This window comes from Kogia breviceps, chromosome 12, assembly GCF_026419965.1.
Source record: "Kogia breviceps isolate mKogBre1 chromosome 12, mKogBre1 haplotype 1, whole genome shotgun sequence".
In the NCBI taxonomy this organism is placed as follows: domain Eukaryota; kingdom Metazoa; phylum Chordata; class Mammalia; order Artiodactyla; family Physeteridae; genus Kogia; species Kogia breviceps.
The window spans coordinates 65,268,970-65,292,632 of record NC_081321.1 but is presented as its reverse complement, the minus strand read 5'-3'; the positions used below and the strand labels follow the sequence as shown (position 1 = coordinate 65,292,632).

Below are 23,663 nucleotides of genomic sequence, written 5' to 3'. Positions count from 1 at the left end.
TTTGTAAACTAATGTCAAGAGCTATTTAAGGAAAACAAAATGCTCACCATTGAAAACTGAACAATTTTACTTACAATGCTGATTTTTTTTTTTCCTCCTTACCCTCACGGGTCTCAAATTTTCTTTTCTCAACTTACATTTAGACCTCTGCCAATTGTTTCCTCAGAAACAGTAATTAGATGGCCTTCTCCCTGGCTGTCTAAGCTGCTTGGGCTTAGCCCTTGGCCTTATTTGGCAGGGCCCAGTAAAAGCTGCTGAAGGGAGTACGATATAGGCAGCTATCAGAGACCTTATCATGAGTAAACCTTAAGCCTTGTTAGATGAATGTTGCCACAATCTTGCCCACTCATGGACTTGGATAACTCCTACCAGTTCCTTTAGGATTTCCCTCTGGCATTGTATTCTCTAGAAATGTTCTATCTCTTCCGCCCAAAAACCAAAGAATACCCAGGATTCTCCTTCTGAGAAGGAGGAGTCTTATTGGCGAGTGCCCTTGGGAACGCCACCTGTGAAGGAGTGAGGACTACTGATGGGGCCGAGGAGAAGTCCAACAGCACCGCGGTTGCAAAAGCACTATCAACTAACCCTCTCGGCCATGACGGCGCAAGAGGTCCACTGTGGGCCACGGAATGTGAGCTGCACCACCTGGGAGGACGTGTGACCTCAGGTAAGGCAGTCTCCTCAGCAGAGGGCAGAGGGACAGGGCTGTGAGCTGTCAGCAGGCAAGGCTTCTAGCAGCTTCTAGGTGCTGAAGGGGAGTGAGGGCGGCACACCATCGTGTCCACTAGGATTGGTCTGGTGCAAGTTCTCAGGGATTCAGGGTGTACCTCATAGCATCTCGGGATACTGCATTTACATGTCTGCCTAAGACTGTGGGCTCTGTGGGACCAGGTGAATCTTACTACATCATTTGTTGTATCTCCATCACCCAGGAAAAACACGGTACACAGCAGGCACCTGATACATGTTGCATTTAGTGGGGGAAAGATGTTTACTTGTTTTACCTAGTAATTGTGGTAGGCGGGGAATTTAATGTGTCATGCTCTCCTTTGAAAACTGGCTTTAAAATATTTTTAGTTCCATTCTGGAGAGGCTTATGGGACTCAGACTCTAGAGTATGAAAATCCTGGAGGACACATTTTGGGCAAAGCAGGAAGCCTGAAAGTGTGCCTGGTGAACTCATCATAAACAGGAACAGAGAGACACATGTTGAGAAAGACATGCCCAGGAACACTGGGCAGGAATGGCCAAATGCTCTCTGGGCATTATTTTCCCTCCAGCCCCATTCCGTCTTCATAGACAGGACTCAGAGGTTGGCATTCAGTGCAAGCTTTTGTTTAGCTGCCCCTGCTTCCAGCAGGCTCCAAAGTCAATAGGCCATGGACTCCCCACCAGAGTCAGGTAAGAAAAAGGGTTGAAAGGCAGCAACATCAACAGGAAATAAAACATTTTTATTGAATATCTGTGTAATATGTTAAGTCATTTTTAACAACCATCAGAAAACTCCTGTGGGATTCACTACACGAAATGGAACAAAATTTAAACTACCTCATCAAAAATGAAGGTAAAATACAGCTAAGGAGTTGACTCGCGGGCCACGAGCCATATGGCAGAAGAAAACACCCCAACATTTCTACAAGATACAGAGAAAACCCACACAGAGAAGCACTCAAGCAGGCAGTAAATATACACAAAGGCAACTAGGATCTTTCTAGAGCATCAGATTCTAATACTTTACACAGCTTTGTCAGAAAGGTACATGTGGCTTATTGGAGGATGAATCTTGGTCTTTTGTTTTGTTTTTTTTGGGTTTTTTTTTTAATCTTGGTTTTAAAGCAGGTTCGGTCACTGACTTGTGCCAGGTGGTGTAGTACCAACTACTTCTATCGTGACAATATCCCATGTCTGGCAGTGTTGCAAAAGAATGCATTAATCGTGCTTTAATGCAAGAAATGATGTGTATTCGGCAGCTCGAACCTGCTTGTTTCAAAATGTTTGTTTCGGCGCGAATAACTTAAAACTGAAATATGGTGAAATCAAATGTCAGTTTCTGGTATTCAAGGAATTTTAAAAAGTCAATCAACTCCCTCTCTTTGGTAGGGTCTGATCTTTTACGTTGGAAGGAGTCCCATTTGAATCTTCTGTTCAAACTGGTATTTAATCTCACATCGTGACTTGTGCATTTTCTATTATCTACCTTTTGAAAAAAGTATGGACCATCCATGGAAGAGGGAGATGTAATTCTCTCTTTGTCCTCCAGGTCTATCACAGTTCTAAGGAGTTTGCTACGACTGGGCTGAAAGGCCAAAGGGCTTGCCTCTTCTTTGATGAGGAAAGAACGAGCCAGGAATTGCAGTTTTATCAGGAAACAGCCAACCCCATGTTTGAAGCTTCCCATCAGCCCTTTTTGAATTCTCTTTGCAGTTGTAAAAGCCATGGTGTGATATCTGAAAGTCTGAATGTGAGGCTCATGTTTAGTTTTCCTCCATTTTGTTTTGGTAATTTTGGAGACAAAACTTTCACTTCAGAGCATCACTACTCTCTGTGGCCTGCGAGTGAAAAGGGTCACAGAGGTGAGTGGGAGAAAAGGCTACATGCAATGTGAGATCATGGGCTGCCTTTTGGCAAAGTGGTGGTCTAACATAGCGGGGAAACGTATGGAATATTGCACGGTGCTTGACAAAATGCTGTGTGTTCCACCCCATGCTTTGTATCTTTCTTGTCCTATGCATAGCTTTTCAGTGCTGAATTGGTCCTTTGTAATGAGAACGGTTTGTGCTACACACACCTTGGGCAGTGCAGTAGGAGGGAATGGCAGTATTGTTACAATATCACTACGGAATAGATTGAGTGCTGTCCACTGGGGAAACTACATTACGTGTCTAAGCACACAGGGCAGTCACAGTGTTACACAGAGCAGTCCTTTAAGACTCTTATGGAATGACTAGTAGCTTCGTAATAGTGCCATTTACTACATAATAACACTGAAAACATTTAAAAACTCCTCCTAAAGCAAGCATCTAGTATACATAAGAGGTTGCTTCAGTTTTCTAGAACTTGTTCTTGGTTTTGTTTCACCTTTTTTTAAAGGACAAATTAAAACTTATTTACGTAAAAAGAGCATATAAAAAGATCACTAGCTGTCTGTTTTGGCTTAATGGAAGTGCATTCAGAACTATGGCTAATTGTTTTATTTTTTTCCTCTTTTGGTGGGATTACAATACTGTCTGCTTACCACAAAGTAACTTTGTGTCATAAGCACGGATTGCTGTGTTAAAAATATTCTGCATTCCTTCTAATCTGGTTTTGTATAATAAAATATTTTGTTACAAAGTCTGATGTGCAAACCTTTTGAAGTTATAGTAGGTGTGAAATCTGGAACAGAATTCACAGGATGCACATTTTGTGTAAAGGTGTTAATGGAGAGCTACTTTTTTCTTTTTAAATAGTCAGGCAGTATTTCAGAAATGCTGACTTCTTCTCCCCTCAGCTTCTTTCCCACCCACCCCATCCCCAAACAAATGCATGCGTACACACACACACACACACACACACACACACACACACACACACGGAACACCATCATGTCATTACTCTATAAGCAGTAATGTGAAATCATTGACCCCTGTTCAGTTGCTTCCTCGAATGTAAGAGTGAAGCATGTCTTGAGCTCTGTAGATATGTACAGACAGATGCTATTCTGGTTTGTGGCTATACTTCCTGGAGATCAGGCTGGATGCTGCTCAGATCGTGCTAATTTGCCTGTGAAGAAATTCTACAAAATTGGATTCATCCACCACATATGTGGTGTCAGCGTATCTTGGCGCTCATATGATTCAATAGAAAGCTCAGGTTTAAGTTGTCCTTTAAGATGTCAGTTTCACTGTACTAGTGCCTTACAAGTTGATATTTTTGCTGGAATGCAGACGATACTATATTTACCATATAATATATTATCAGCTCTCCTATATCTCAGTCAATTTACATAGTTTAAAATAGAACATCTTATTAAAAACATCTAGATATACACAGATTAGGAAACGCTTACAACATACAAATACACAAACTAGAAATAAATCTTTAGCATACTAGTATATACAACGGTGTGATACAATAAATAATTTCAGTCATGCTCTATCTACACATCATATTGCTTAAAAAGAAGAGTAGATTTGGAGGGCAGTGGTATGACGAAGGGCTTAGGGGCTCTCTACGTTTAAATCTGTGCAAATTAAAACAGGATTTGAAGTACCACTGAATTGTGTGTTAGGAATGCATGGCTGGAAAAATGAAAGGACCCATATTACTGAGGTATTTACAGATACTGGCTAAAGAGCACTATGTGGGCAAATGCAGAAAGGCTTCTTCTTCCCTTTACTTCTTGACGGCCAGCATGGCGTCAACTTCCTCCTCTACCTGTAGGGTGTGCCATTGGGCAATGGGTCGCCTGGGGTTGGCCAGCATATCTGACCAATGTCGCAGCTCCGCCCCGGTGCTATTGTAGCCCACAAAGACTTTGCCGATGGCATCGTTCTTGCCAATCTTGTCATAGTCCAAAACAGTTACCACCACTTGCACTTTCTGAAAGAGGACACAAAATAAACATTAATCATCCGGCTCTAGAGATAAGCCCTACTACCAAGCTTCCTGAGATCAAAGCAGTTGGAAATAAGAAGACCCAATCTCCGAATGCCAGGGCAAGGAGGAAAATGACCTGAACATGAAAACCCGAGTCCAGTCCCTGTTGCCATTATTACATCATCATCATCTTCTTCAGCATCTTCAAAATACTCAGTAAATGTTAATTTGGGCACAATTCTAAGTCTTTCGTGTGAACTACTCAGTTACAATAGATCCTGTTAACATTGACTTTATAGAGATAAGATGCTGAAGCTCAGAGAAGTTAAATCATGTGCCTGAAGTCATATAAGAAATGAGTGGTTTGGTTTCCGGAGTCCATGTTATAAAATACCATGCCCGGCTGCCCATGTCAACTTGTATTCGTTTTTTTTTAAAGTCTTTATTGAATTTGTTACAGTATTGCTTCTGTTTTGGTTTTTTGGCCGAGAGGCATGTGGGATCTTAGCTCCCCGACCAGGGATCGAACCCTCACCTCCTGCATTGGAAGGGAAAGTCTTAACCACTGGACCACCAGGGAAGTCCCCTGTATTCACCTTTAAATCCAGTTGTTTCCATTGTTTCCTCAGCAAAATTTCTGGCATTAGTACTCAGATCATTTTTTTTTTTTTTTTTTTTTTTGGTTACAATTTTCAAAGCAACCATGTACTGCAATCCTATTTCAGGTGGGAAGAGCCAGCATAGTTTTACATAAAACTAATATAGAATTTCAGCTAATCAACATGATTATTGTGAGTTTAAAGTGTGACAACAGAGTGAAAGTCTTAAAAAAGTAGTAATTAACTAAAGATAATTTTTCTCATTCATAAATTCTCTCAATAAGCATTTATTAAGTAACTGTGTATCCAGCATTGACATCAAATGGAATAACCCTTTAGGCCACACAAGATTTACTCCAGTGATTCCATTAGGTTGTGAGGGTTTATTTAATGCCTTACTTTTTTGAACTGGTGAAAGCAAACCCATACCATTTTGACACGAAAGAAAACACTTTTTAAAAGTATGTTTTAGCTCTTCCTAAGTAATGAATTTGCTTAGTCCAAATAGGCAATGGCTCCAATCTAGAAACCAAGGGAAAAGATAAAGGAAAAATTTAGAATAAAGTAGAATGTGTAGCATTTGGTGGCTAGAGTCAAAAGAAGCAGAAAATGTAATGATGGAAGCCAGGGCCAGATGAAGATCCTGCCCAGTTGTGGCCCTTTACCGGGCTTTGTACTCTGAGGACTGCATTATTGGACGAATGTGCTGAGACATGTCACCAACATACAGCTTCAGATCAGAGAAAATGATCACTTCTGAAAGTGGAATTTAGAATGTAAAATGCAACACATGGGCAGTAAAGGAAACAAATTTCCATCTTTCCTTGTGCAGCCGTGGATTGATTCCATTATCAAGGGAATTACCTATTCACTGGATGGCATTCGAAACCAAGAACAGAATCACCTTGGTTCTGAGCACCTTTCCCAAGCAAATTCATCTGGATGAAGTCATATTGCAAGGAATGAGGGACAGGGACAGTAGGATCGTCATGCACAAAAGTAACAAGGATTTTGGAGGCTGGAGTGAATAGTTAGAGTGAATTTTGATTCTTTCACCTAGGAATGTATTGATTAGTAGCAATCAAGACAAAATATCCTCAAAAAAAAAAAAAAAACCAAAACAAACAAAATAAAACAAAAAAGACAAAATATCCTTATAAAGGCCTTGGGTTAATTTTTTCAGCTGCATTTGTAGTCTATACGTTTTTTCATGGGGAGTGGTTTGCAACCTTTTCATATGCTTTTGGAAATCAGCATATTTTGCTTCTCTCAATGTATTTCATATGGATAGAGACAGATAGAAAGGCAGACAATCGTATAACCTCAGGGTAAATAAAACCTAAGCCCCTATTATAGCATGTTAAATGCTCAGTTATTTTCTCTAGGGAAATGCAAAGACTAGGATAGCAGCCTATTGGGGAAAAGAAGAAAGAAAAGAACAAATTGACTTTAGGAGCAGTGAAGAAGGGATGCAGTCAAAGGCATTCTCATTATTTCCATGCCTCATGGACTCTGTATTGGGCTGAGGTTCTCTCTGTCCTGACAAAATGTTATCTTCTCTGAAAGGCTGCCCCAGAAACCCAGCATACATCTTGTTTTTAATGTGCTTCATTTTCAATATATTTGCATTTGCTGAAAAGGGACATATATATATATATATATATATATATATATATATTTAAAGGTATAGAATTGTAGCTCAAAGGAGAAGATTTACAATAGGATTTTTCATCTCAGTGTCCTGCCTCATATTGTTTTGTGGAATTAAAACACAAAATGCCAGGAGGTGTTAGTTTCCATAGGAATAATGTCTCAGAACTCAAAAAAAGAGTTTACTGAATAAATATTGCAAAATAAATTGTTGGAGAAATTGGATGTCTTAGGTTGCCAGTGGGTCCAAAGCAGTGAGCTCACTGGTTCAGGCTAGTAAACAAGTGACTGGGGACAGGGAATCAGTGTCTTCTGCAACGTCATTTACTTATATAACAGCTAGTGAAAGTAAATAAGTATGTACAATCGGCTGCCATGTGAAAATGTATATAAGAAAGCTTATATAAAAACCATGAACTAATGTGAGGATGGTGGGATTACTGATGACTTAAAAAACTGCCTTATATTATACAGTAGCTACTAGCCACATGTAGCTGTTTAAATTTAAATAAATTAAAATTAAAGTTCCTTGATTACACTAGTGGCTGAGGTGCTCATGACCTACCTATGGCTGGTGGCTACCCTATAGGACAATACTGATGACATTTCCGTCCTTACAGAGTTCTGTTGGATAGTGCTGATTTACATATTGTTTTAATCTTATTGTTAGATCCATTTTCTAATACATAAAATGTTAATTTGAATAAAAGACAACATTAGCATCGTGAGTAAGAATGATGAGAATCATTTACTGAGCGTTTGTATGTGCTCAGCACCGTTCCAAATGCTTTTACATGCATAGTCTCACTTTGACATGGATTCTGTTATTATTCCTATTTTATATATGAGACAATTCTAAGCCTCAGTTTCCTTATATGTATATAAGATTGAGGTAATAGTGGTACCTTGCTTATAAGGTTATTGTAAGGATTAAATGAGATTATGCAGGTAAAGTGCTTACCTTGGGCCTAGGTTCCAAATAAATATACAATAAATGTAGCTATTATATTAGGTTTCTTCATGGAATAAAGGTGTGATTCATCCCTAAGGTACTGTATTTTAAGACTAGATTAAAAATAAAAATATGCAACCGAAGAATATTTGCTGCATTTTGTTATTTTGGACCATTAGAAGGTTCCATGCTGTAGTTTTGATGCCTACCCTTCATCTCTCCTTCAAGTCATGAGCAAACTTCTATAGGACTGAAAAGATAGACCCACATTAATTTTTTTATAAAGTGTAAAAATAGCATTGCTTTAAGAAATTTGACTCTCTGATACCCATTGAAGATTAGCAAGAATAGCCCATAATTAATGGATGTGAACTTTGGATCCAATAGCCTAACTATGAATATGAGGTAAGAAAACCTAAAAATATTTAAGAATGACTAAATAATAAGATCATATGCTATCACTGTGTCTACATGTAGCATCCTATTTTGAACATGTTAACCACAAGGTCTTTTAATAGGATAATTCCTATCATAACAAATATTATCTTAGCAAATTAAGGTTTTGTCTTTACAAAAATAACCATCCTTTCCAAGTCAGAAACAGGAAGCTGAATTTAAACAATGAAAAATACAACTTAGCCTAATTTTTGTACTGTTAATTATTTTTTAATAGTGAAAGATTAAAGATGCTGCATATTTAGCATCAACCAAAATATTTCCTTTATCACTACTTTTTTTTTTTTTTGCTACAAAGAGGTGATAATGAGAATTACATATTGTGGCCTGAGAGTAAAGAGTGAAAGCTTATTTTCTCTTGACCTTTTAACCTTTGTGGATGTACTTTTTGAATTAGTAGAGTGGTTCTGTTGATGTTCTTTTTCCTACTTTATTTCTGCTCAACAGAATGACAGCTGTTTTTGGCTGATGAATCAGCACATCCTGTGCTGTATATTTTATCATTTCCCTCTTGATGTAGTTTGAGCATTAAATGTGCATGGAATAAGAATAGCAGTTCTAATGGAGGCATATGCACTGATAATTCATAAGATCTGTGTGTTTAATTTATGTGATCTGAAGAAATGAAATTGAATGGGAAGAAAAAATATGTTTGACATTACCTGGATTTGCTCGAAGGGTACTTCAAAGCTGAATGACTCATTGTAGTAGGGGTTAAGTGTGTTCTTTTTAATTGTTGTCTTTTTCTTCTTCAGCCTCTTGCCATTCTGCATCAGATGAATCTTCACATAAGGATCTGAAAAACAGAAACAAAAAGTTTAGGAAATCAGAGACACATATTTTTATATTATAATTTAGCTTATAAAAAGTCCAAGTATTCCTGACAGGAAAATAATAGTGTAGCATGTAGTTAGTATTTTTTTTTAAATTTCAAGCATTTTTTAATTGAAAGTTTTAAAGTAACCTATGGGCCATGTTTTTTTGCCATGATATCTCAATATTTATAGTTGGATTTAGGAGATGAGAGGATTGGTGTGCTGGTAAACCATCTTTTTGGGAGAAAAACATCTTGACATGTAGCATTTGCTAATGTCCGTGGTATAAATACTCTCAGCATGGCTGATTTCAAGCTAACAGTTTAACAATTGGCTCACTAAATTCCTGAAAATTTAACAATTGGCTCTTGTGAGCTGGCAAAGAACTGGCTTCAGTTTACCACTGCATGGAAATTAAAACTCTTGACAGAGAGAAGACAAAGGAGACATTTCATTCTTTCATTTATTCATTTGCTCAAATAATATTAGTTAAGCCCTAGAAGTATAGCTGTGAACAAATCAGACCATCCCTGTTTACAGGATGGAACTTCAGACTTGTGGGGGAAATAGACAGTAAGCTTGTAAAGAAAAGAAATACATATGAAATTCTAAGTTGAGAAGAGTGCTCTGGAAGGAAAGAGCAGAGAGATGTATGATAGAGACTCCCAGAGGTATGGTGAGTCTAAGGGAAGAATGAAATTCTTATACTTAGATCACTCAGGTAAGGCCTTTTTCTGCAGAGGTAATATTTAAAGTAAGATGTGAATATTGAAGGGTGACAAGAGGCTACGTGTCTGAGTGTGTGTGTGTGTGTGTGTGTGTGTGTGTGTGTGTGTGTGTGTATGAGACAGAGAGAAAGAGAGATAACCAGGATCTGTGCCAGAACATTTCTAGGTAGAGAAGAGCTTCAAGGATTCAGGGAAAAGAGAATAAGCTGGTAGCACACACAGAGGTAATGAGAAAAGGAGCAGAAAGATTCCCTTAGCAGTTTCCTCAAAGCCTCATTAGGTAAAGGTAAAGTAATAAGTAAGTCACTGGAGGGGAAAGACGATTCTCATTACTAACAGATGAATGACCTCCCTTCAGGTTATTAAGAACCAGTACCCAGGTTTGATAGTAAAATCTACTGTTTTCTTAAACATTTTTCCATCGGATATGTAATACATGTTTATTATAGGCAAAATATCAGGAAGCAGGGATAAACAAAAAGAGGAAGAAATTTTAAATCATACATGATTTTACTCCCCTAAAATAACCACTGACAAGCCTTCCAAAATTACTTTCCTTTCTTTCAGAATGTGTAGAGCTGGGAGAAACTTTACAGATAATCTAGTTTAATGCCTACATATTGTACTTTTAGAAGATAAAACTGCAGACCAGAAAAGGTGGTTTTACTCTCCCTCTTCCTATATCCCCCAACCACTGCGCCACCAGGGAAGCCGGGGTTTTTGTTTTTAATGTTACATCCAGTCAAGGGGCTCATAATGAAGATTTTCATCAAAATGAAGAATATCTTTAAAAGCCAGACCAGGGCTTCCCTGGTGGCGCAGTGGTTGGGAGTCCGCCTGCCGATGCAGGGGACACGGGTTCGTGCCCCGGTGCGGGAGGATCTCACACGCCGCGGAGCGGCTGGGCCCGTGAGCCATGGCCGCTGGGCCTGCGCGTCCGGAGCCTGTGCTCCGCAACGGGAGAGGCCACAGAAGTGAGAGGCCCGCACACCACAAAAAAAAAAAAAAGCTAGACCAAGTGATGAGAAACCAAGTCTATCAACTACATAGTTGATTAGTTAAAAAAATGCACTGTAAATGATTGCAAATGAAGGGGAAAAAAGGCCTTTTTTTACTGATAATCCATCTTGCTGTTCACAGGCAACTCTGATTTTTGGTTCAGAGACCTTGTTTGCTTATGAAGTTCTCTGGGTCCTCCATCCCAGCCCCTTGCACTTTTACAAAGATGGTCAAGTCTCCAGTTGCTCCTTGGCACCGACAAAATACTCAAATACTAAATACTCACAAATCAATGTTTATGGCTCCTGTGTTCATGTGTTGAAACTTCATCAACTTAACTAAGGCACAGGGTTTTGCAAGAGAAGCATGGTGACTATCTGTTTATTCATTTCACACAGCAAATGACAAGAGAATTCCTTGTGCATCTGCCATTTGAGCAAGCACATTAAAAACCCAACAAGACAATTTCAGATTTCAGCATGAACTCTGATGTGATGTGATCAATGCCTGGGGGAGAACAAGGTAATTTAGAAAAACTGATCAACAAGGTTCTCACCAAGGAGGCCAGGTTTGAGCTAAAAACCGAATTACAGGAAGGAGTGAGTCATTGGTAGATGTGGTGGAAGCTTGAACCAGTCTGCTGGTGGAACTGCTGGATTATCTGGTATCTCTACTTTCAAGGAGCAGCACATGCAAAGCCCTAAGGCGCTTGTCCTTCTGTGTGTCTACAGAACAAGAAGGCGAGGTGGGGAGAGGTAGGCAGTGAGATCAGAGAGGTAACACTGCTGGTCTCCCACTTTCAGAAGCAGAATCTGCCACTTCTGACCATGATTCAGAGATATTCTATAATTTCATGATACTTACAAGAGGGGACAGGGGGCTGGAGGAGGAGCAGGTATGGGACTGCTATGAATGGGCAGAGTTAGTCTTTGCCTTTGCAGATCCATCCTGATACAGGTACCAAAGCAACTTACCTTACAGGCGAAATTCCCATCTTAATCATAACCAAGACTGACAGTAACTTAGAGATTATTCTTTTTTTTTTTTACCCCCCATATTTATTGAGATATAATTGACATGTAACATTATTTAAGTTTAAGATGTACAATGTGATGATTTGATATACATATATATGTGAAGTGATGACCACAACAAGTTTAGTTAACACATTTATCACCTCACATAATTATAGTATATTTTTTTGTGTGGTGAGAACATTTAAGCTCTACTCTCTTAGCAACTTTCAAGTATACAACACAGCATTGTCACCATGCTGTACATTAGATCCCCAGAACTTATTCATCTTATAACTAGAAGTTTGTATCCCTTGATCAGTGTCTCCTCATTTCCCTCACTCCTCAGTCCCTGGGCAACCACTATTCTACTCTCTTTTTCTATGAGTTTGGCTATTTAATAGATTCTACATCCACATATAAGAGAGATAATGCAGTATTTGTCTTTCTCTGTCTGACTTATTTCACTTAGTATAACACCCTCAGGGTCCAGCCATGATGTCAAAAATGGCAGATTTCCTTCTTTTTTGGTGGCTGAATAATAATCTATTTTATATATACCACACTTGCATTATCCATTTATCTGTTGATGAACACTTAGTTTGTTTCCATGTCTTGGCAATTATGATTAATGCTGCAACAGACACATGGGAATGCAGATATCTTTTTGAGATAGTGATTTCACTTACTTCTGATGCATAGCCGGGAGTGGAACTGCTGGATTATATGGTATCTCTACTTTTAATTTTTTTGAGGAACCTCCATACTGTTTTCCATACTGGCTGCACCAATTTACGTTTCCACCAACAGTGCACGAGGGTACCCTTTTCTCCACATCTTGCAAGCACTTGTTATCTCTTGTCTTGTTGATAATAGCCATTCTAGTAGGTTTGAGGTGATATCTCATTATAGCTTTGATTTGTATTTCCCTGATTATTAGTGATATTGGAACATCTTTTCATGTACCTGTTGGCCATTTATGTGTCTTCTCCGTAAAAATATCATTCATAACTTCTGCCCATTTTAATGGATTTTTAAAATTTTATTTTTATTTTTTGCTATTGAGATGTATGAATTTCTTATATATTTTGGATATTAACCCCTTATCCAATATATGGTTTGCAAATATTTTCTCCCACTCCACATGTTGTCAGATGTCTTACTCTTTTTCAACTTTTGTGCCTGGTTAAGTCTTGACTGTCTAAGCCTGATAGGTTATGTACCCAAGGTGGTCACATTTGAGCATCTTCTTGGTTCAGCCATCCAAAGTCTTACATTGTGTCTCCATTTTCTCCAGTCTTCTCCATTTTCATCTACTCTTTGATTGGCTTGATTTCCTAAGTGTCCTCTGGTTGAAGTCTTTCCCTGAATTCTGGTCCCTTTAGAGATGGCCCTAATCCCTTGATTAGTTCATTAGTAACTTCCTTGGGGGTCTAGACCTGGCTCCTGTCTCCCTAACTATGGCTGAGTCCTCTAAATGGAAACATACCCACCTAACTATGAGATACCCATGCTTTAAGTACACACACGATTTTTATAGTAAGGATCACCTCTCCTGCAGAGTAAGACCCTGTATAATTAAATTTGTTCTGTTTTAGGGGCTGTTCCCCAAAGCAAATCCTTGTCAATTCAGAGTTTCTTAGTGGCTTAGAAATCCTGATCATTGCGTAATAAGACATAATTTTATGATAATGATAAATAGGCTGTAATGAGACTCCCTAATATTGTTGCTTTTCCTGAGTACGACTGCTGGACACCATGCATGGCATTCAAACACCTGTTAGGTTTTTGTGAACATGTAAACAGCATGGGGAAATATGCGAGCTACAAAGTTGGGCTACTGTCCTCAGGGACTCTGTACCTCTATGTCTGCACTGCTTTATTCTGTCCTTAGAACAAGCACTCATGGAACCTTTCATCATCCAAATACTGACAACCCTTCTTCAACATCAGTTAGATAATCCCTGTTGCCACTGAAAGAGGTGCAAGACTTGGAACAGTTTGCTTCTTTTATTTGTTTAATTTATCTTAAAAAAGGTTAGCGTCTTTATGTTTTTCAAACTGTGGTAGAAAGGAAGGGCTCTTTTCTGATGTCTATTTAGTCTCTAATAGTATATGAGAGTAACTTTTCAATTCTGGAAAATGATGGACTGGCATCAGAAAGAAAGTTCTTTATTCCCAATAATAAACTACAGGTACAAAGAGTGCAGATTCATTGCCTCATTTTGGATGATTTTTAGGTCTATCATTTGGTTTTGTTGTCACTGTGGCACTGCTACCTTCACTCACCATTTGTCGGCTCTCTTTTTGTCTGAAGTCAGCCTGACTGAACTTCATCTCCTTTCTGTCATGATAGCTGTTATGACTTGGTGGTATTTTAGGACACTGTAATGAAGTCACCCTCAAACTTTTATATGTTAACAAGCCTCTTTAATATACAACAATTTTTTTGTTGTCCCTAACGTTCACAATTATGGAAGGCAGAAAAACAGCTCTGTCAAAAGATGTCTGCATCTTAACCCTCGGAATTTGTGAACATGTTACTTTATATAGCAAAAGGGACTTTGCAAAGGTAATTAAGGTTAAGGATCTTGAGATGAGGGGATTACCTAAGAGGGCAAAGTCTAATCACATGGTTCCTTACAAACAGAGAACCTTTCCTGGCTGTGGTCAGAAAGAGATGTGACAATGGAAGAAGGGTAAGAGACAAGTTACACTACTGGCTTTTAAGATGGCTACACTGCCACAGAATGCACTTGACCTCTAAAAATTGGAAAAGGCAATGGATTCTCGCCTAGATCCTCCAGGAAGGAATGCGACCCTTCCGACACCTTGATTTTAGCCCAGTGACACCTGTGTAAGACTTCTATAGAATTATAAGATAATAAATATGTATCATTTCAAAAATTAAGTTTTTGATTATCATGGCAGCAGCAAAAAATGAGTACAACAACCAAAGCTGAAGAGATAATTCTATTGTTTATCTAGCAAGGTTTGATGATGAAAGTAAAGTTTAAATAGGTCTAGAAAACAATCTTTTGGAAAAAAATTGATATTTTTTCCAATCTTCTAAAAATTATTACATTGTTCCTCAAAACAAAGCCCTTCAAAAAAGTATTTTTTAATTAAAAAAAGTTAACACAGAGCATGCAATCAGAAGATAACAGTTACATACGGATGTTTCAGGATCCATGGTAAAATTAGTAAAAATGGATGAAATCTTAGCTGAGAATAATTTTTACAGTAAGATCCATTATAAGGTTTAATATAATGTTCCTTTATGTGTGTAGGGTACTTTAAGATAATACACATATATGTTAGGTATATATATATATAAATTATATCATCTCCGTTAATCCTTACAACAATCCCAGTGAGGGAACTGGGGCTTGGAAAGGCTAATTTTTTTTCCCAAGAACTCAAACCAAGGTCCTATGACTCTGAACCTACTGCTCTTTGTGATACGTCGAAGAAATAATTTAGTATAGTGTTTATAAGTATAGACTCTGGAGACAGATTTACTTGAATCTTGTCTGTACTGCTAGCTGTGTGGTTTGGGCAAGTTATTTAAGCTCTCTGTGCCATAGTTCCTTCACCTTAAAGTGGTGAGGATGATAACACCTTGCTCAGAGAGTTGCGAAGATTAAATTGAGTTTCTACAGGGAAGGTGCTTCAAAATGTGCCCGGAACATATTGTTATTAATGATCAATGTTTATTATTGTGTCATGAAAGGGCTGAGATCTAAGTCAGCATCTATGTGTCAGACTCTCCCCCAGCTCACGTTGCACAACTGGTCCCCACCATTAGCAAATGGGAAGAAGTCATTCCATCGGCTGCAGGAATAAGCCAAGCTGCCCCAAGTGTCAGATTTACTTCTGGAAAGAAGCAAACCCATGCGAAGCAACTGGCTCATTAATGAAGAATTTAATCATGTATGGTATGAAAGAGAAAGGAAGGGTTTCTTTCATTTCTACCTGTATAAGTGGTCTTGAGGTGTGAAGTGGGAAACTAACTCAGCATCCTGTATAGTTTCCTTCTGTTCCTGAAGTCAAGACATCAGATTACACAGAGCTGAAAAGTTAATCTGGAGAGTTCTAAGTGGAATCTTATTACTGAGGCTCTAGGATACTGTGAGTCAAAACTATGATTTATGGAGATATCTTTCCAGATATTGAGGCCAGCTAATGTGGATATACTTGGGCATATTATGCAGTATGCAGTATCTACTTTCCTGATGCTGCTCAAAATGAGGAAACAGAAAAGGAGGGCCTCAGCTTTGAGATTTATTGTTGTTGTTGGGAATATAGTAATGCCTATTGGTTGCTGGAGTGAGGTAGTATCTATATCTCCTCCCTTTTTCTGTTAATTCCTTTCTATCATGAAAAAAATTTATAGTCTGGTTTCTTCCTTCTGCTTTCATCTAGCCTTAGAACTCCTCCTTTCTTTTTTTCCACTCTTTCCAATCCAGAGCGAGGGATAGGAAATCATTGTGTTAAAGCTACAGCGAGATGATTTGCTAAGTCACTTATTTCACCTCACCTCCTAGGCAGTGGAGGCTAGGGAGCACTGACTTTGCCATGTGAAAGGAGTGCAGAGGATCCTAGGTTGGTGGCCAAATGAATACTTTGGTCTCAGTGGCCATATTCAGGGATGAGGATGTAGACCACCTTTGACTGGTTAGGTGATTACTTGGTCAGCTCCAGCTTATGAGCAATTCTGAAGGTGAAAGGGCCATTTTCTGCCAGTTGGGCAGCCTCTTCTGAATATAATTCGTGGGGTGGACAGACTATGGTCTGGTGCCAATCTTTTTATTTTATTTGGTCTCTATTCAGGCATTAATTTTGAGTGGAAGATCTCTCACATATATTTTTCACATTAAGTGGTAGGAGTTTCCTTTCTGAAGGATTTCTTCCCACAACCAACTCCTAGTAGTCTGATCTGGCCCTGATGCTCCAATATTTAGCTCTAGCTACCATCTACATGTAGTCGTTTAGGCATTGCATCCTGTCCCACTCATGTCCATCTGATCTACCCTGGATGCACTGAATCCGCCATCCTCTTTTGGTCAGGGGGTAGGAAGAGTGATGACACATATATGCCCCTATTTTCTTGCTTTTCCAGACTTCTCTACTGTCCACCTTGCTGTACAAAGGCTTGGTTGATTTGATGGCTTTGTCTATGGATGGGATGGAAATGGGGAGGTTGGGTATGGCAATCAAAAGAGGGTGGAGTCTTATAAGAAGAGACATAAGAGAGATGATCTTTCTCTCTGCCATGTGAAGATACAATGAGACAGTTGTAAACGAGGAAGAGAGCCTTCCCTAAGAGCCCAGCCATGCTGTTACCCTGATCTCTGACTTTCAGCCTCCGGAACTGTGAGAAATAAATGTTTGTTATTTACACCACCCAGTCTGTGGTATTCTGTTGTAGCAGAGCCCTACCTGTCTGTCTGTCTGTCTATCTATCTATCTCCAGACTAAGATAGCGTTCTTCCCACTAAACTCTCCCTTGGTCCCCTCTTTTTCTCTCTGACCATTACTGATACTTCTTTATTTTCTCCTCTCCCTTCATCTGCCCCAAGACTCTCAAGTTTAATCACATTTGATATTATTTCAGCACACATTTAATAGGATTTTTTTCTCTACACTACTTTTCTCAGACACCCTGCAGTACAACCTTTTGATTTCAACATTACTGCCACCTCAGTTAAACAGCTTCTGGCCACAGAGTCTGGCACTGGAATGTAATGTTTTCACCAACACTGGTGTCCCAGGCACAGTTTCAACATGTAGAGATACATTCCCAAAAAAGGATATAGAGTAACCTTGGAGGAAGAGTTTGGAACTAAGTATGAAATTCAGTAAGTTGTTTTCCTTCAATTATAGGGACACCATGTTGGGTGAGCTTTGCAGAAACATAAGTGCAGCCCACACGCTGTGCTATAAGACCATAACTATAACTCCCTCGGCTCTTTTATCCTTGGGACAGAAACCTACTGAGCTCATTACCTCCCCTGTTGGCCTGTTCTTGTGTCATGAGTTCAGCCTGATTTGGGGCCATCTTTGATTCCTCCTTTTCCACCTCCCATGAAGAGTGAGCCACCACATCCTGCCAACTTCCCTTCACCTTGTCACTCTTGTTGGTTCTCTCTAACTTGTTGCCACATCTCAAGTTCAGAAATCCAATCTCTCTTGCTACCATGCCATCAACGTCAAACTAGTCTTCTTATAATTGCTAAAATGACATTTGATCACACTAGCTCCCTCATTAAAAACCTTTAATGACTTGCCAACGTAAAAACATTCCAAACTCTACCATAGCATTCACAGCCCATCCTAACTTCCTCATCTCATTTCCACAAACCCTGTGCTCCACTCCTGGTCAATACTCACTCGTCCTCACAGAGAACTGAATGCCCCGTCTTTGGACTGCCTGTCCTTTAGCCTGAGATGCTTTCTTTTCCCATTGTAAATGTGGTTTAAAAGTCACCTCTTCCCTGAAGATTTTACTGATGATTTTCTCAGTAAGAACCTTCAGACAAGCCTTTCTCTGCCCTGCAGCATTTTCTTTTGTATTATTGCAAAGCATACATCTCTTTTTTTTCTGGTATTGGAGGACTTCTGTGGTTATCTAATAACATAAAAACAATATTCTTGTGGGAAAATGTGTTTTGAATTCAGAACTATTGGCTTCAGGATGAACTCTGGGAAGACTGTCTCCTTGTAACAAGGAGGATCCTTCCATTACTATTCCATACTCTAATACCCAAGAACATTGTCACTCCCTTCTTCCCTTAGGCAGTTTTAATGTCCAATTATGCTTACTTCATAGAAATATAATTGCAAAACAGCTGGCTGTGAGAAATGATCCTTTGTGTGAGATATAAAGGGGCCACTAAAGGCTTTTTGTATTTACAATGAGAACTAGAAAGCAGCAGTTCAAATCCGAATAATGCAAGATGCCTGCAGTTGTCATCTTCACAATTTTGCATAATTATACTGTCTTCTTTCTTAACTACCACAGTGACCGCGGGCCCTTGTAACCATGGCCTTTCCATTTCAACCAAAGACTTGCTAAGAAACAGCCTCATTTCAGCTTTTTTGTTCAATCCCTTCTGAGCAAGTACCCAGCTTCTGAGTAACTTCAGGTATCATTCCTTTCATCTTCCCGCCCCCCTGCCCACCCCGTGGATAATGTTCAGTAAATTTCAACTTATCGTGTTGGAAGAGGAAAGTAGCACTTTTATCAAGTAACGTCCCAAATTTCAAGTGACTGAAAACTCATTTCAGTCCACTACATATGGTGGAAAAGTCCAGAAGTAAGGCTGTGTGGCAAAGATTAATTGTCCCCTAAAATCCTTTTCTCCCTTCTTTTTATTTTAAAAAGATGTATAAAATTTATTTATTGCTCTTGGCTGGGCGGTGCAGCTTGAGGGATGTTAGTTCCCCCACCAGGGATTGAACCCGGGCCCTCGGCAGTGAGAGCATGGAGTCCTAACCGCTGGACTGCCAGGGAATTCCCTCCCCTCCTTTTTATTTAACAACGAAACTCCTAGGTTTTACCTGGGCACCATTTCATCCAGCTAGAAATATTTCTCCCAGACTCTCTTACAACTCAGTATGGCCAAATAAGTAACTTTGGCTATTGGAAGTGAATGGAAGTGTTGTGTGTGAACTCCATAGCATATCTTTAAAACAGTGGCTCTCAATGGAGGGGCTATTTCATCCCCCAAACATTTTGCAATGTCTGGGGAGATTTTTGATTGTCATAACTTGGGGGGTGATATGGCCTTAAGTGGGTAGAGGCCAGGGAGTCTGCTAAACATCCTACAATGTATAGGACAGCTCTTAACAGTAAAGAATCATCACCTCCAAAATATCAATAGAGCTAAAATTGGTAAATCCTACCTTAAAATAAGCTTCACGCCCTCCACTTTTCATTTCTTTTTTCTTGCAACTGAAACATGGATGATATGGGAGGGCAGTGAACCAGCTTTTACCTTGCAACATGAAGTCAGTACTCCAGGGGAACAGGACAACAAGGTAGGAAGATCTTGGGTTCCTAAATGACCTCACAGCCCCAAAGTGCCTACCAGTCTTGCCCACCCACCCACCTATGGACATGAGGGAGAGTAAGAATTTCAAACAGCAATTCTCTCTTTTGGAGCCTCTTTGTTACAGCAGTTCAGTGTGCTCTCTATTTAATACAGAGTCAACAATATCAAGGTCCCAGGTTTGCCTGTGTCTCTACTGTTTTCTAGAGTCCTCTGCAAATTCCACATGGTGGCCTCCCCAAGATATCCTAGGCTTTTCTCTTAAGGATGTAGATGACTGTACCAGCTTCAAGTCTCATATTGTCACACTATACCATCCAAAGGAAAGAGAATCTACATCAGAATTCCCAGGAAAAGTCCCAAGTTCACTCTGATTGGACAAACATAGATAAAATGTCAACCCTATATTAATCCCTGTGGTGAAGATGATGTGATGAGCTAAGGCTGGCTTAGTCCTGGGTCATGTGCCCATCCCCAAACCAATCAGGAGCGCCAGGAATCCTACCTTTGGAGTTGGGGGTAGGTGCAACTCTAGCCTAAGTGCAAGGCTAAGAATAGAAGAATATGGTAGTTCCTCAAACAGGAATTAGAAGGCCCTTACCAAGAATGCTGGGAATAGAAGTTGGGAGGCAACCAACCAATGTTTATAGAGTTTCTCAACCTAGGGTCTTGAGGATTCCATCTCTGTCTAAACTTGAAAGTGTGCATACACTTATTTTCAGAGAGACATTCCTTTCCACTTGAGATCAAATTCCTAGGAATGAGCCATTAAGCGCTTGTAAAAAGTGGTCCATGACATGAAACTTATTCTTTTTCCTAGAGGAATGCAGAAAAGTGTATGTTTGTATATCTTACAGTAGACAGATAAATCTAATTATCATTGAATTAAACTGCCATATCAGTATTACAAAAAAAAAGTGGTCTAGCAGTAGCAGAGACAGCAGAGTTAAAACATGGCAGATTTAGGATTTAGAGTTTCCTTGCCAGCTGCAGCTTTTTCTTGAACACTGATGAGGTATTTCATCAGTAAGCCAATCATTAAACAGTATACAAATAAATAGTAATAGGGTTCACAGAGCAGACAATTTCCATTTCCATCACTGGCAGTTACAACACATTTACTTGACGGGGGTCTTTATAAATAATTTACAAGTACTTAGAGAAGACTGCATTGAAGGACTTATGTGTCTTTATAGTTTAAAATGCTCCCTGTAATGTTATAGTAAGGATGCAGCATTAAAAATACATTCCGGGAAAATTTTCCTCTGAGCCCACAATTTAAAAATGAATTTACATTAGTTAAGTTCAGTGTTCGCTAGAAGAAAACAACATGACATAAGTGACTGCCACAGAGAAAAGCAACCTCATTGTAGTGAGAAAACCTCATTGTAAAACAGCAAAGGCTGATTTAGCTCATTAATGGCGGCAGAGTGCTTTGATGAGACAAATACATAAGCACAAAATGCTATTGTTATGAATTAAGTGGAAAGCATTTTTGGTTGTGGTAGAGGAAGCCACTGAATTCCAACAGTCTTTTTTTTTTTTTTTTTTTTCCGGTACGTGGGCCTCTCACCGTTGTGGCCTCTCCCGTTGCGGAGCACAGGCTCTGGACGCGCAGGCTCAGAGGCCATGGCTCACGGGCCCAGCCACTCCGCGGCATGTGGGATCTTCCCGGACCGGGGCACGAACCCGTGTCCCCTGCATCGGCAGGCGGACTCTCAACCACTGCGCCACCAGGGAAGCCCCAACAGTCATTTTTGTTGTTGCCAAAGTGGACTGTACGTGACCGCCAGCCTCTTGACTAAAAGTGTGGGAATGCATGAACAAAACCTATGGAGTGTAGGACTACAGCCAAGAAAGATTTTCCAGATGTGGTGCATTTATGGGCAAGTAAAAGGACAGTGTGAGGGTTTGAGCTCCACCCTTGGTAGAGGAAGGGGTTCACTGTGTTTGCAAAACCCAAATCTTTCCTTTTCAGTATTGAAGGTGAAATTCTTCATCTGTAATTCAACCCTCTTCTTCCTGAACTTTGGAAAATCTTTTGGGAAGGGCAAACACATGAGACTAGGTAGTAATTATGTTTGATTCTTTCTGGATGACTACAGAGAGTTTCATGGAATGACCATGTATAAACTGTATGAGCTGATTGGAAAAACAAAAACAGTCAAAGGATTCAGCAAAGCAAACAAAATTGCAAACAGCAAATTTGACTTTTTTCTTTTTTTGTTTTAGACATTTGGGCTTAGCCTCTTATTTAAGCCAGATGAAAGATCACTAGTAAGATCCTTTCTTCCTTTCCTTCTTTCCCTTTCTTTCTTTCTTTCCTCCTTTTTAAAAAACAATTATTAGACATTTCTACTTGATGAGATAACATTGGTAACTGGATAACATTGCTGGGATTTTTAAGCACATGTAATATGGCAATAAATGGACGCTACACCTTATCCATATAGAGAAGGTTTCCAGGCAATTCAGCCTGAGTTCAAAACAAAAACAATGTGAGAATAGAGGTGCTCTTACACTGAATATGACTGAACAGGGCTAGTGCTCTGCGGTGGGGTTACTTCAGCTTCACCCAGTTCTCACATTGGTTCAGCCAGAATGGATTTCACTCTCATTAACTCCCTATTCCTTGCATGTACTTGCTTTAAAATATCTATGTGGGGCTTCCCTGGTGGCGCAGTGGTTGAGAGTCCGCCTGCCGATGCAGGAGACACGGGTTCGTGCCCTGGTCCGGGAAGATCCCACATGCCGCGGAGCAGCTGGGCCCGTGAGCCATGGCCGCTGGGCCTGCGCGTCCGGAGCCTGTGCTCCGCAACGGGAGAGGCCACAACAGTGAGAGGCCCGCATACAGCAAAAAAAAAAAAAAAAAAAAAAAAAAAAAAAAAAAAAAAAAAAAAAATATCTATGTGTCTTCTAGACATTTTGCAGTCCAAATATTAGAAAGTGTATGGACTGAGCCTGTCTTAGGATAATGGAGGGAGAGATTTGGAAATGTTTCCATAGGGAGTAGAGGAATCACTCTCCATGTCCTCACTTTGAATTGCTTCTAGAACTTGTCAAGTGCCTGGGTCTGTCCGCTAGGGAGTGGGGGAATGGCCCCTACATTTTCTTTCCTGGAAATGTCTCACTGCTTCTTTCTCTGCTTGAAAAAGGAGATGAATTCATGATCTCAGGAAGGTTTCGTTTTCCTTGCTGTCCCCCTCCTGCCTTTAAGTGACATTTTTAAGCATGCCGACCTGGAATAGGGTGAACAAAGTGGCTTTCATTTTCTTCTAGAAAGGAGATAATGGTTTTTAAGACTCATAACATTGCTGATAACTCATACTTTCCACCTGTGGTTTGAGATTTTACAGTATGAATAATGCATGCCCTATTTTATTTTTTTAATTTTTTTTTTTTTGCGGTATGCGGGCCTCTCACTGTTGTGGCCTCTCCCATCGCGGAGCACAGGCTCCGGACGCGCAGGCCTAGCGGCCATGGCTCACGGGCTTAGTTACTCCACGGCATGTGGGATCTTCCCGGACCAGGGCACGAACTCGTGTCTCCTGCATCTGCAGGCGGATTCTCAACCACTGCGCCACCAGGGAAGCCCTCATGCCCTATTTTAAAAAGACACAAAACTTTGAACACCATGGTTGGCTTGTTATTAAGTTTCTTTTATGTAAATGTTGATTTCCTTTATCTTTCTAGAGAGGTATTTTATTTTGGTTCATTGATGGCCAAATATGGTTCTATTTTATAAATCTGTGAAACTGTTCGAAATCAGCTGTTGCTCTGCATGTCAAGAAGATAAGTAGCTTTGCGAGAGAGATCAAC

The 23,663-nt window shown here is 39.8% G+C and overlaps 1 protein-coding gene across 4 annotated transcripts in view; it reads right to left on the bottom strand.

Moving 5' to 3' along the window:
* Positions 1-1,432: 1,432 nt before the first annotated feature.
* Positions 1,433-23,663, bottom strand: part of SYT1 (synaptotagmin 1) — a 542,196-nt gene continuing 519,965 nt past the window's right edge. For all 4 annotated transcript variants that reach the window (XM_067009790.1, XM_067009789.1, XM_059081652.2 and 1 more), the window contains 2 exons: positions 8,898-9,031; positions 1,433-4,581 (listed from right to left, as the gene is read on the bottom strand). In XM_067009790.1, coding sequence (XP_066865891.1) covers positions 4,375-4,581; positions 8,898-9,031 — 341 coding nt within the window. In that variant the 3' untranslated portion in view covers positions 1,433-4,374. The remainder of the gene's footprint in view (positions 4,582-8,897; positions 9,032-23,663) is intronic.